Here is a 14,837-nt window from a genome sequence, read left to right on the forward strand (position 1 = left end):
TTAGTTGGAGCATACGACTAATTCCAAGCTCTTTCTCATAGTTTGCTTTAAAAAATAATTCTAAGAAGCTCTGAGAGCATGTCTGACTTGTGCATGTACAAAGAGGCATGTGTAAGAAGTTGGAAGTGCAATCTAGCAACACAGTCTGACTGGTTTGCTTTCCCCCATCCCCATGTATTATAGGAGGTATGGATTCAGCAGACAAGAAAAAATGGAGAAGGTAAGATTCATAAGCAAGAACATATGTCAATCAAAAGGAGAGGGAAAAAATGATAAAAACTGTAAAGCAATTAAAAGGCATGTAGTATTTGGATTTTTAAACTTATTTTTATTTAAGATATTTATCAATGCATCAATGCATGTTATCCACTGGAGATGTTACTGGTAACTCCAGCAGATACCAGATCCATGGATACAGAATCATTGATCCTATAGAAACAATTAGGTTAGGGGGAGGGGTAGCTAACCTGGTCAGGAATGCCAGTCGTGGAAGGATTCAGAATAGTGCAGATGTCCACAGTAGCAGTTTGCAGCTAGCTGAAAATAGTCAGTGGATGGCACGAGGTAAGTTACAGTTTGTTCCCTGCAGAGGAGCGAATCTGCAGGAAAGGAGTGCGCAGGTAAAGAAGATTGACTGTGTCACAGCACATTATGTAACATTTTTTACAACGGCAACCATCAGTTAAAAAATTATATAAAAAACAGCAAAAAAAGGCCAGCTCTTTCCATGCCTTACTTTTAAAGCAGTATCTCTTCCCTTGCCGCCCATAGTATGATGGTTGTTCAGTCACCCTGTGGTGACAGTTGGCAAGTGGAGGGAGGTGATTGGCTGTATCAGAAGGAGCTGGATAGTGCAGTTATGTTGCAAGCTATTGTTATGGTTGCTGCTTCTTACATAGATTGCCACTTTTTCTTGTACCATCTCTGCATATGACTCTTCTGACTGAATTCCCTCTGTGCTCCAAAGGACTGTGAAGATGCTTCTACCAGCATTTAAACTAATTTGTCTTTAAAATAAAGTAGCATGTGTCAGCTAAATGAATCCTGGAGAATGAAGAGTTCTTTGCCTTGGAAAGTTACGGATCTTAAACCAATAGATCTTCATTGTCTGTAGCTTGTATCCAGCTGAGGATAAAAAGTAGCATTATATTTACATGTTCAGAATCTACAAACACTGATTTTTGCGAAAGGGCCAAAGTGTCATGTAGAAAAGTTCAGCTCCTAAAGCCACATCACACTTTTTTTTTTTGTTGTGGTACAAAATATAGGAAACATTTCCTGTTGATTCTGTGCATTTATAGAATATATAAATGAATAGAATCACATTCCAGAACCACCTTTCAGAGCGCGATACCATAGTCTTTCAAGACTGAAGGTTGCCAACATGGTGATAGAATCACATTTTTTAGGATTTGATGATCACATTTTTGAGGACTGGGAGGGTTAGTGTGCAGGCAAATGATTTGTTACCAAAAATTTTTTGTTTGTGTTATATATTTCTTATTAGGTGTGTCTTGTCTGTATTTTCAATATGTGTAAGTGTTGTTCTTGTTTGCCATATGTATAAACTGTATGGATATTTTTGGGTGGTTCTTTCTTTCATATTTTTCTTCAGTGGAAATAGTCCTTCTTTCAGCTGACTCCATTTTGATTTTAATAGTCTGAAGATAAGAAAATGGTGCTGCCTGCAGGGCTTGCATCAGCTGGGAAGACAGATGCCTATACTGAGGATGACCTTCAGGCGGCAGAAGAGGTGCACTTTACTGCAACAATTTGAGGGCGGCTTAAATCCAGGGTGTTTTCTCCCTACTACGTTAAAGCACTGTGTTACTTTGGACCGGTTCAGGCAATGCTATCAGAACCACCCCCCTCCAGTGCAATTGGCACATCTCGCTCCCCCTTCTAGCAATTTCCATTCTAATATCGATGTGGAAGTACAGTGGTGCCTCGCAAGACGAAATTAATTCGTTCCGCGAGTCGTTTCGTTTTGCGAAATTTTCGTCTTGCGAAGTGCGTTTTAAAACAAACCAAAAAAAAAGGAAAAAAATTCGTCTTGCGAAGCACGGCCATAGAAAAATTTGTCTTGCGAGTCACCAAAAAAATCGCAAAACGCTTTCGTCTTGCGAGTTTTTCGTTGCGCGAGGCATTCGTCTTGCGAGGCACCACTGTACTTCTAATCTCCTGGGGGAGGGGCCATGCATGTGGTCCATGTGTCATGAATGCCTATTATGACTGCTTTTCCAAAGGAAGTCAAGAGTTGCATAATTTCTTTCTTGGTTTAAAAACCCACTTTGAAATCCTTGTAAATGTACGTATCGCTGTTTGCTAATTGCTATACATCTGGAAAAGCGGTCAAATGAAAATTCTCACCTAATGAACAAGAGCTCTGTACTTTGAAATCGAGAATTCTGATCCTGTTGCTTATTTTTTTTCACCAGCTCCGTATTAAGACACTGATGACCGAGATGGCTGCAATGGGGACAGAAGAAGTGAGTAAACCGTAGCTTAATTGCCCAGTTTCAAAATTAAAGGCAAAACTATCGTCTTTTTGGTGGTTTAACAGGGTAGCCTGAGCAAAACGTGGCTCATGCTCAAATCCTTACTATCTGTAAGATTCCTTCTTCACAGGACTTTGAACTGAAATTAGAGTGATCTGTGATGTAAAAAAAAAAAAAGACACAGGGAAAACATAAAGAATTTATTGTTCCCCAGTCACGCTCTGTACCTGTTAAACCAACCTGGTAATGCAGTGTCTATAACAGCTACACCTGCAGGTTGACTTGAGAGCTGTCATAACCCCTGAAATAGGGTTAACTGGGATGAGACTGCCAGAGGCATTGCTCTTCAGCATAAATTGACATGGGAAAAAGACTACAAAGCGTACACTTCTCAAAAGGTGTATTTTTTTGTTCTCTGAGCTGTGTTATCTATTGTGCCTATATCTAAAAGATGAATAATTTTAAATTGTTCAGTAGGAGAGACAGTACTTGCAAATTCTCATTGTAAGAAAAGCATTTACACTCTTGAAGAGCTTTCTTTCTCAGCCAGGCTGTAGCATGACCCACTTTGTTCTCATTCATAACTGATCTTCTGCTCCCTTGTCTCACAGTATCCATGTCAGTGCTTATGCCTTCTGAACAAGTATGCACACTCCTTCTGTGAACTCCCATGTTCATTCACAGGCAGATTTTTCCCACCAGATCTTGTAAATTGATGGCACCAAAAGTGCCTTGGAAGCTGTTGGCTGCTCTTCCAATAACCTTTATGACTCTTTTTAATATTGTTATCCCATACTGCCCAAACTCCATCCTAGCCTTACTGCTTTCGTGAAGGCCAGATAGTGCATTTAGTTCTGCTCGCTTCAGAAAGAGAGATTGCATTTATGTTGAATTGCACTGGTTTTTGAGAAAAGTTGTGACCACTGATCATTAGTAAGCCTTGTGTTGTACTTTCAGGGCAGACTGACCGCAAGCTCCGTAGGCCAGATTGTTGGACTTCAGTCGGATGAGATCAAGCAGATTGTGTCAGAATATGCTGAAAAGGTATGGCACTGACCTGTAAATCATATAAGGACAATTTTTATATTAAGGTTTCAACTTTTAGGGCTGCAACTTGGTTTGTTTGGTTTTCAAGACTTGCTTTCTACCATGGCAGTGTTGGTTAGCTTAATCCCAGTTAACAAAAACCCAGAAGTACTGTCATTTTTACTTGCAAGCAGTTTATACCAATAGCTTGTAACATTGTATTCTGTCATTCATAAAGCAGACAAATAATTCCAGCTTTGTTTTTTCCTTCTCTTTCTCTCCCTCCTATCCAATTCCTCCTACTTAGTTGAGCCAGATGCCTAAAATCCATTATGAACAGATACTTTTTGCTTTTGAGCTGGTATAATGGATTTCCAGTCAGTATGTGATGAAGACTGCTTAGAACAATTGGGTTTTTATGTTCTTATTTTTTGAGTCTTTGAGCACAGTGCTTGATATAGAGCTGTTGCTTCATTAAACCTTGAATTCAAGGGAAGTCGATAGTGTTGTGGTTGTTGTGGAATCAAGATATGGAAGCTGTGTTTGGGAGATGAAAAGGGTGAGGATAAATTCATCTTGCTTGCACTGAGAGGGACAGATCGGTAGAACTGCATGGGCCCATCTAACCAGAGGCAGTAAAACTGAGGTTCTCAAACTGAGGCATCGTAATGGCCCAGCCTGAGAGCTCCAGCCTCTGGCCCCTTAATGGGTGGGGGAAAGGGGAAGACAGCAATGTGATCCCCAGGAAAAAAGGGGGGTGACGCAGCAGCCTCCTGGAGATGTGGGGAGCCCCACAGAGCCTTCCGCAGGGCTCCCCATTTTGTAGAATACTAAAAATAAGTGCTTGGAAACCACTTGGTTTTGGAATCCCGATACCAAAAGTTATTTCCAATTGCTTATTTTTAGTATTCTACAACTTGAGAAGCTCTGCGGAGGGCTCTGAGGGCTCCCCACACATCCGGGAGGCCGCTTCATCATCCAGTAAGTAAAACATTCCCTCTTGGCCCCTGCCAGCAGCATGATCCTGGAGATCACAGTGCTGCCTTCACCCCTTCCTGCCAAGACTTACCTCAGGAGTTTTACTCCTGAGAAGTTTGGGAAGTCCTGAGAAGTTTGGGAACTGCAATAAGGAAAAGTACTGGACATGCTTTACATCAGGGGTCTTCAGACTCTATGAGCTAGATCCAACGCACCAGCCTAATGAGCCTGGGTGTGGTAAAGCCTTCCCTTTTCGCCCCACAGCCTCCTGTCTTCGTGCCTGATCTTTGCAGAGCCTTGCGCCAGCTGCGTCCCCCAGGAAATTGGGGCACAGAGCCTTCTGGGGAGATGTGCTGCTGAAGCGGCTGCCCAGTGGAGGCTCTGCAAAGATTAAGAATGAAGTCAGGAGGCTGTGACATGAAATAGTAAAGTTTCACCATTGCCACGCCACACGTGAGCTGATTACGTTGGCGCACGTTTGGAGACCACTACTTTACATAATAGCTGGAATGTCGGAAAGGAATGGTGTTGTGCGATATAGCAGCTATGCTGAGAATTTATTGCAAGTTTATTGCAATAAATTTATTGCATGTTGGGTTTTAAGGATGTGGGAAGAGATTGGCTGTCCTAGGGCAATAGCGCTCAGATGGCTGTCAAGGATGCAACCAGCTACTTGGGGGGCACTGGGAACTGTTTTGTCAGTAGCTGTCTGATCAGTGTCATAGGAAAGGGTTTCAGAAAGGGGTGTTCTCTTGAACAGCATTGAGAGAACAAGGAAAAAAATTGCACCTTTTGTAAATTCAAGAATATTACTGCAAATTGCAAAATTGCCCAGCTCCTACAAAATTTGAGTAATTACTACATTCTCCTTTGAAATAACAACTTTGAAGCTCCAGGGGAGGGAATTGGAGTTCATTGTGATCATTGTGGCATCTGTTGGCTACAGATGATCGTGCATCAACCAGGCTATAGAACTGTCTCAGCAAAATAGTCAAAAGATAATTATATGCATACTTATTTTTTAAAAATAACTTTTATGCTACCTTTTCCCTCCAAAGGGCTCTCAAATTAAGACAGGCTGAGGGCATTTAAAACTTTCCGTTCTGGTTCACTATGCCTCCCCCATTCTAAATATCTGATTGTTTGAAGGCCCTGGTAGTGACACACATTATGTTATTGTCTAGATCTGCTCAGGCAACGAGACAGTCTAGATAAGACATCGCCTTGTCTAGTTTGAAGCTTATTTTTTTTATCATTGTATGTGTCATGTATATGTTGCCATGTGAAGGCCTGATTTGGATTGAGACTGCGGTGTGGATCCAGAGGTCAATAACCCTTCACCTGCGCAATGTGTTCACGCCAAAAATCTCCTTTCTAAGCTTCTACGGATCCCCATGGATACAAATTGCTTCGGTAGCACCTTTTGGGACAGTGGAGGGTGAAGCGATATTTTCAGCAGGAAAAAAAATGCACAGGTTAAACAATCCCTACCCCTGTGCTGCAGTCCCAGTCCAGATTTTGTTGTCTATTCAGCTGCTAATTTTAAAAAGAAAGTAACCCACAGACCGACAGTTACATGCTTCATGTTGCATCTGGTTTGTTCCAAGGACCACAGAAAGCCTCTCTGTCACAGTTTCAGACTAACTGACCTCCTATAGTTTAACTCCAGTGTCGAACCAGGTAATAACAGACTGTAGGGAAAAGTGGGAGTTGAACTCCAGCACTAAATGTCTTTGTACTTGGAGAGCAATTCTGGGAGCTTGCAATCACGGACCCTGTTAATACTCGTGATAATGTTCCACCCGCTTGCTACAATGTTGGCTTTTGTGAGTTACTATTTCGTAGCTTGGAATGTTGTTATGGTGATGACATCTGTCATGGGGTATGTGTTGTAGTGTCATAAACTCAATTTACTCAGGGCAAGGGCATCCACAGATTTCTGGGCATGATGCAAGGAATGGGATTTTACTTTAGCCTACTCTGCTTCAGCCTTGAGTTGCCGCAATCATGCCTGTTTTGTAAGCCACCTCCAGTAAGGTGTATTCCTTTTTTAATAAGACTAAAGATACTTTCTGCTGTGTTATTCCACTCGTAGTGTTGGCAACCTGTTACCTGGGTGGCCCTCCTACAGGCAAGAATAGTGTTGCCACCACTCGGAGGATGACTGTGGTTCTGATGCTTTAGTCAAAACCACTCCGAGAATTGCACTGTTTAATATACAGTTCCTTAGCCTGTTTGTGGCTCAATCTGGGCTTTAAAGTTTATTCTTTTTACCTTGAGAAATAGTTGGTGGTTTTTTGTATTTATTTATTTATTTGCTGCTCTGATGCAGGGACAGATTTTCATGTGGTTATTTTTTCCCCTCAGTCAATCAATTAAGTGGCAAGTTGTTAAAGCAATGTAATGTTTTGTTAAAGCAATGTCGGGGGTTGTAACAACTGCTGTGCATCTTAATTAGGAGTTTAAGAATAAAATTGTAATCTACAATGGGATTACATGCAATAAACATCTCTAGGCTTTGTCATCCATCACTGAATGAAAGTGAGTGCAGATTTCTCGAATTTACTACAAGGATATTGGCATGCTTTTGTTTGAAACTACTACTAATCTGATGTGGGTTTAAAAATTAATTTAGTAGAAACATTTGGATTTCAGTTTCAATTAACAGCAAGGAAGCTTCAGTCATATTGTGCCATATGTTTTATGGATCCCTGCTTGCCAAACCTCTTATTTCAGCAGTGGCTTCGCTAGGGTTTGCGTCACCTGGTGTGGGAGGCCAGCACATGGCCCCATGATAGACCTCCCCCCCCCCGCAGTGGACAGGGCAATGCAATGGGCAGTAGGTGTGGTAATGTACCATTGCCCCGCACCCTCTGGTTATAACATGTGATAGAATAGAGATTTCAACACAGTTTGTTTTATTGCATTCTGCATGAAATTACGCATCAAATGACATATAACATGTTGGTATTCAAAAATACAAAGATTTTAAAAAATTTTGGCCAGTAGTGGTATCACCCCCCTGTACACATCATCTGGGGAAGCCCGCGCCCCCTGCACTCCCCTAGCAACTGTATTTCAGTATCACAAATAAATTCATTCACAGGTTTATTTTACAGGGCAGATGTTACTGATGGACCATTTTTCTTAATAGCGTCAAAGATAAATCATGGACAAGTTTCTAGTAGCTGAAATTCTGGTCTTTAGCACAAACAGTTCTCAAGCAAAACAAAGTGCTGTCAGTTGCTACCCAAGTGACCATCTCTGCTGCATTTTGCTATGAAAGTGGGCCTCCGATTGGAGCACTTGCTCATTACAGTGTTATAGTATTGTAGGCAAGTTAAAACAAAATCGGTAGTCTTGCACCACAATCCTATCCATGTGTATTCAAAGCAAGGAACATTTATTTTCTGTAGGACTTCCTCCCAATAAAATGCATATAAAATTGTAACACGGTTGTATATGTGCTGATACAGAAATAAGTCCTTCTGTGTTCTGTGGGGCTTTCTTGAGTAAGCATGCATGAAATTGCAGCTGTAATTGGTACATTTAAAATTGATGCTAACACTAAAAGGTGCTAAAGGTTGTGCTCTTCTTTCTTGCTGTAGAGCTCTTCAAAATTAGCTTGCTCCCCATAATGGCAGAGACGCATGGGGGAGATGCATACTCCTGAATTCTTGTATGAGGCTGTGGTGGTCCTACCTATGCAGAGTTAGAGAGATGCATCAGTCTTCTAAATCTGACAAAGTGTGGAGCAGTAAAGCATTAATTTCAAGTTCTTCTCTTTTCTTTTTCTCCCCTCCCCATCAGCAATCAGAGCTTTCTGCAGAAGAGCGTCCAGAGAGACTTGGAGCTGCCCAGCAGCACAGAAGGAAGGTGGCATCTCTAAAAAAGCAGATATTGCAGAAGACCAAGCAGCTGGATGAAGTATGTCTTTACCAAACTTCATTTCAAATGAATAACAGCCCAATCTTATGGAGGGCTGATGGCAGTGGATCACCTGATCCACCACTATAAGTCCTCTAAAGATATAAATGGTGCGCAGCTATTGCTCACTACAGGGCTGCCAGTGCAAATTGCCAGGGCCCCTTGCCCACATCTGTGGCTCCCAGATACCATGGCTGTAGGGTAGTGGCAGGGGCAGTCTGGGAGGGGGGGTTCAAGGTGGGGAGTGGGCCAGGCAGGGTGGCATCATACAGGCTGCTGGGGTATAGGATTGGGTTGTTAAAAATTCTTGATTCTTAATGGTAAATAAAAAACTAAAACAATATATGGCAACATAAAAGCAACAAGATTTCAAGAGCAGATAAATGAAACTGCATAACAAACAATTTGGCTGGCATTTTTTTCAAAAGGTCTAGGAAATATAACACTAAAAGGTTTTTGTGCGCTCAGAGGGCCCAATCCTATCCAATTTTCCAGCACCGATGCAGTCACAATGCAGCCCCAAGGTAAAGGAACAAATGTTCTCATACCTTAAGGAGGCCTCTGTGACTGCTGCCCCACCACAAGAAGCAGTGCACACCCCATTGGCACAGCTGCACCAGCACTGGAAAATTGGATAGGATTGGGCCCTGAAAGGTTTTCGTGTGCTTAGTTTAGTAAAGAGGCTAGCAACTGTTTAGCCCTATCTCTGTCCAGTAAGGATTGCAGTGAGTGCACCAGGCAATGCTGGTGAAAGCTGCTGCACATTGGTAACCCCTAACGTTAGATGGAAGCAACCCCAGGTTACAAACCTGACCCTCCAGAAATTGTACATCTCCATTTGTGATGGCTGTACAGTCTGGCTTCTTGATTCCATGCTCCATCTTCCATCCTTCAGCCACTGGTGGGGGGAGTATGTAACCACCTGACAACTGTTTGGTTATTTTGGGTTTGATGGGTCACAATTTGTACAGCCTGATGGTGCCACATCTTGGAGTTGTTATGCTGATTGACATTTTTCCTTAATGGTTTAAGGAGATTTGAGAAGATTTGTGGAGACTTAAGGAAAGGAGGAGTGGGTGCCTGTGTTTGGTAGTTGGTTGCTTTGCATTAGATCAGGGGTCTCCAAACCCCAGCCAGTTGCGGCCCGCAGCAAGCCTCCATCCGGCCCGCAGCCAGCCTCTCATTCCCTGAGAGCCTCTGGCCCAGCTGACCAAACACAACCAGGGTTGTGCTTGTGGGGTGAGGGAATGAGGGTCCATTTCAGTGTGTGCTTTATTTCTTGGGCTGTGTTGGTGCTTGAAGAAATCCTGGACATTTGAACCCATTCATCTAAATTTTATATTTAATGTTCTTTTCAGCCCTCGACATTGTGCCAAATATTTGATGCGGCCCTTTGGCCAAAAAGTTTAGAGATCTCTGCATTAGATGCATGTGCACATTTTCTACTGTGTAAACATGGGTATGTTGCAGTCGTTTACTATTAGATTAGTTCTGGGTTGTTTGCTACTTGGCCAGCTGTTGAACCAGATTGTGCTACATTTGTGGATAGAAAACTTTGAAATGCTACAACAAAAGCTGGGAAAATGCTGCTTAGCAACATGTTAAGCTGGTATTTTCCTAGGTTTGTGTGAGAGCCTAGTACCACTGAAGTGCCCACAGATTGTATTTGGAAATGCTGCAATACAGAAATCGATAACATTTTGTGTGTGCAAAATGACCTAGCGTCCTCCAGCAATTGAATGGGGAGATTTAACAATAGCTTATATCCCTGCCTTTCAGCCTTTGTTGGGTTTTTTTTCTGCAGCATCAGATGAATAATACACCTACCCTTCTGCAACTTAATAAACTTGTAATGCTAAAAGAAGCCAAATATAAGACTGCTTGTGAGCTTCTCAAATGTTAATGGAGTTCACAGCATAGCAGTCTTAAGGCAGGAAAAGAATAGCATTGGAACAAGTCCTTCACTGGATTGATCTTGTCTTGACTGAAGTGCTGTGCCTGTAATAGTTTGTGTCAGGCAGCAGGTCAACAGATACAACTTTCACCAGCATTTGCCAGCATGGGATAACAGGAAGGGTAAAGTTGTAGAATTTTTGCATGCCAAATTTCTGATGACTACTGTAGCATAAACCAGTATCTGAATCTGAAGAAAAGTGTACAGAAGAGAACCCACTCCACAATTGTTAATACACATGAATATTGCAAGCGTTACCTTTTCTATAATGGTTCTGTACATCACAGAAAGAGGTGCTGCTTTTCTCCAGAAGTCAGGGAAGAAAACTCCTGTTACTTCACTAGGCTTATAATAGGGGCACTTTCCCCCATTTTAACCAGTTGTTACCTTGAAATATTTTTATCTTCATAACCTTCCTTTTTAATATAAATAAAAATACTGCTGCCAGTGATTTGGTGTGAAAGCCACAGTTTGGGCACAGACACTGGGAAAGTACCTGCATTTTAAGTCTCATTGGGTGCAATCCTAACCAACTTTCCAGCACTGACATAGCTGTGCCAGTGGGGCATGTGCTGCATCCTGCAGTTGGGGAGGTAATCGTGGAGGCTGCCTCAAGGAAAGGCACTGTTTGTTCCCTTGTTAGAGTTGCATTGCCCTTCCTCAGTGCTGGAAGGTTGGTTAGGATTGCGCCCACAGTCTGATTATTAAAAAGGTTTATAGTTGATACATCAAACCTGCACAGAACTGCTGTGTTTAGGGAAACTTTCAGAGGGCTGCAATGCATTCTCCAGATGTTGGAAGGACCTCCTCAAACAGCTTGCTACAGTTCTGCATTGGATCCATGCATGGGATCTCTCTAACCCCTGCTGAAGGATTGCTTTGCCCGTCAGAACCTGTGCACATTCACAATATTGTTGCCATTTTTTTTCTGTTACCATTTCTATGAAATGCAGAGGAGTATAGTTGAGTGAGATCAACCCTCTTTCTAGGGCATGATCTACTAAATTTGTTTCATCATACTTTTTCAGTATTTGCTCATGCTGCCAGCATTACATCACTTAAGAAGAGCCCTGCTGGATCAGGCCAAAGAGCCATTTTGTCCAGCTGTCTATCTCACAGTAGCCCACCAGATGCCTCGGGGAGCACACAACACAATAACCTGTATCGTGTTACCACACCCTTGCACCTGGCATTTCAGAAAGAGCCTACCTCTCATGGCCTGTGATGGACTTTTCATCCATTAATCTATCTGATCCCCTTTTAAAGGCATCTATGCCAGACACCATCACCACATCCTGTGGCAAGAAGTTCCACAGCTTAGTTACCCGCTGGGTAAAGATGCATTCTATGTGCTTGGTGTGATATTGTTGTGTGCTTCTGTTGGCCCATGGGTGTAACACACGTTAAAAACCAATTGACATCATCTGCTGCATCTCCCTGCATCTTACTCCTCTTAAACTACTTTTGAAGTCAGTGGAAAAAAAGATGTCCTGCTTCCTTTTGCCTTGTCCTGTATGCGTAAAACTGCAGTAAGCTGAGCCATCTTAGAGCCACTTCTGTAATAACCACTGTAGCTACTTGCATATTTGTAACCAGAGAGGTACCACTGTTAAAAATGCTATTGGGAGCCCCACCTCCAATGTGCTACATCAGTGGTTCTCACACATTTAGCACCGGGACCCATTTTTTAGAATGAGAACCTGTCAGGACCCACCGGAAGTGATGTCATGACCAGAAGTGACATCAAGCAGGAAATTTTTTAGCAATCCTAGGCTGCAATCCTACCCACACTTACCCAGGAGTAAGTCCTATTGACTATCATTGTTAAAAGCATATACATAGTAGCTTGTTAATAGTACAGTTCTGTAACATTTCCCTAAGTGCAATCATGTACCATGGTAGTATCAAGTCTAATATAATAAAAATAAAATATTGAAATGAATGGGGACCCACCTGAAAATGGCTTGCAACCCACCTAGTGGGTCCCCCCCCTACAATTAGAGACACTGCTACGTAACTCTGCCCTCCCCATATTAGAGGTTGAGCCTTTGTACTTACAGAGAGAGAACTCGTCACAGAGACAGAGTTTGCCTGTTCAGATAAATGCTGTCCATGGAGCGGGCAGAGCTTTAGAGCATGTTGTGGAGGATCTTGCTAGCACATTCCTCAGTGTGCTGTAACTGTGGACCCTTTTTCCTCATTTGGATCACATTTGAATAGGACTTTTTAACTATTGCTCATTTCTTGAGAGTATATTTCAGTCATGGCAGGACTCCAGGAAGCTATTTTGATGTATAAATATTCAATATGGGAGTAAGCAATATGCTTTGTTTCAAGGAAGACACAAATATGCTGAGATGTGCTTAGCTTCTTTGTGCGACAGAAGCTGCTTTCAGTTAAAGAAGTGTTAACTGGTCAGGAAAAGTGTGTGGTGCAATTCTTATGGAACTGTATCTTTTTCAGATGCCTGAAATGAAAGTTTTTAATGTCCTTGACATTAGAAAGTCCCTTCACTTGTGATGTTAGCATGTCAGGAACAGCATATCTTCATAATGTGCTTTTCCCATTTCAGGAATGACGGATGCAAGGCAGCACAAATTTTAAACACATAAGCCCATCCTTTCCCTGCCAGCTTGCCATTCTAAGATGATACTTTCCTGTGACTCCTCCACCATTGTGGAGTGTTTGACTCTCAGACATCTGAGCATGTAGTCAGAACATTTGCATGATGTAGACAGAAAGTTTAAAAGGCAACCCTGAAGTGTTTTGTGTCAAGGGCAACTGTTCATGTTGCCCTTGACACAATATCAACTGTTGTGTCAAGGGCAGTAAAATATCAACTGTTGCAACCACCATTTGCTATGCCATATGTATGTCATACACAAAGCCTTACCTCAGTTTGGCCAGGAAAGGGTTGTAGTTTCTGAAGTTCTGTCAAATTTGAAAAAGAAATGGTTCCTTGAACATCCCTTGAATTCTTGTACTGTGTACATCAATAGGTCTAATAGACTGCTGAGAATTCTCTTTCAAGTAGGGCAAACATGCCTACTTGTTTTTTTAATCTACATTTTGTGTAAATGTTTGTTAGAGCTCATGGAATTTATTCCCTCAGAAAAACTTGAATTAAAAAGTAGATATAGGGACCATTGAGAATAATTCCAGAGTATGTATTATTAACTGCCAGTAAGTCAGAGTGTTGCAGTGTTTGTTTAAAAGATAATTGTTTTTGTGATAACTTGACTTTCCTCTTCTTCTGTTTTTCTCTTGGTAATAGTTGCAATCGAAATGTGCCGACCTACAAACAGGATGTAATGAGGCAAAGAAAACACTAAATGAGGTACTCATCCTTCCACCACCCCCCAGCCTCTGTCACTGGAAAAATGATGAAGGCCACCTTTTAATATGCATATTTGCACTACCACATATTCAAATAGGAGACATCTCATCCTACCTCTAGCATTATGGTTCTCCTTAGGGTTATTCACACATTTTTGCTGTACCAAGTTATACAGGTTGAGCATCCCTTATCCAAAGTGCTTGGAACCTGAAGCATTTTGGATATTGGATTTTTCTGTATTTTGGAATCTTTGGAATACTTGCATATACATAATGAGAGATCTTGGGGATGCGGCCCAAGTCAAAACACAACATTTATGTTTCATATACCCCTTATACACTTAGTCTGAAGATAATTTTATGCAATATTTTTAATAATTCTGTGCATGAAACAAGGTTTGTGCATGGAACACAGTTTATGATTTTATTTATTTAGGCAAAAAAGTAAGAAGAAAAATCTGTAGTTCGGAATACTCTGTATTTCAGAATTCCAGATAAGGGATGCCCAAGCTGTATAATTAAAGGTTGGTTGGCAACCTTCAGTCTCGAAAGACTATGGTATAAGCCTACAGCATCCCGTCTCCCATCCAAGTACTAACCAGGCCTGACCCTGCTTAGCTTCTGAGATCAGACGAGATCAGGCATGTGCAGGGTAAACTGGCTACCTATATAATTAAAGTCTTAAAGGGCTTTGCTTACAGCTTTCCTTTCTGGTGTAGATTATCTTTATAGAAAGACAAAATGGCTCTACTCATTATATTTCTCACAGTCTATTCATTCTAACCCTTTAGGTAAAGAAACATAGTGAAAAATTGAACAAGGAACTGGCAGCCTTGGAAGCAGTTGAATCCCAAGCAGACTCAAAGTATGTGTTCAGTTCTTCTCGCCTTTCCCCAAATTTGTATGGCTTGCATTAATTCAACAGTGCTTTGCTGTCAGTGGTTTTTAAACACTTTAGTGCTTTAATACTGATGAGTTGATATAGTACAAAAGATTTACCCTTTGGATAATAAGATGAAGTACCTTTTATTTTGGGCTAGATTCTCGCGTTCATTTCTCAGTGCGGTACAGCTACTGCCAGAAGACTATTACCTATCACTTCATTCAGATCAGTATGG

The 14,837-nt window shown here is 41.7% G+C and overlaps 1 protein-coding gene across 2 annotated transcripts in view; it reads left to right on the forward strand.

The window, feature by feature from the left end:
- The window catches only part of CCDC93 (coiled-coil domain containing 93), a 45,663-nt gene that overhangs the window by 17,680 nt on the left and 13,146 nt on the right, over positions 1–14,837 (forward strand). For both annotated transcript variants that reach the window (XM_066611862.1, XM_066611863.1), the window contains 7 exons: positions 184–220; positions 1,661–1,753; positions 2,439–2,489; positions 3,456–3,542; positions 8,313–8,429; positions 13,658–13,720; positions 14,511–14,584. In XM_066611862.1, coding sequence (XP_066467959.1) covers positions 184–220; positions 1,661–1,753; positions 2,439–2,489; positions 3,456–3,542; positions 8,313–8,429; positions 13,658–13,720; positions 14,511–14,584 — 522 coding nt within the window. The remainder of the gene's footprint in view (positions 1–183; positions 221–1,660; positions 1,754–2,438; positions 2,490–3,455; positions 3,543–8,312; positions 8,430–13,657; positions 13,721–14,510; positions 14,585–14,837) is intronic.

This window comes from Tiliqua scincoides, chromosome 1 (genome assembly GCF_035046505.1).
Source record: "Tiliqua scincoides isolate rTilSci1 chromosome 1, rTilSci1.hap2, whole genome shotgun sequence".
In the NCBI taxonomy this organism is placed as follows: domain Eukaryota; kingdom Metazoa; phylum Chordata; class Lepidosauria; order Squamata; family Scincidae; genus Tiliqua; species Tiliqua scincoides.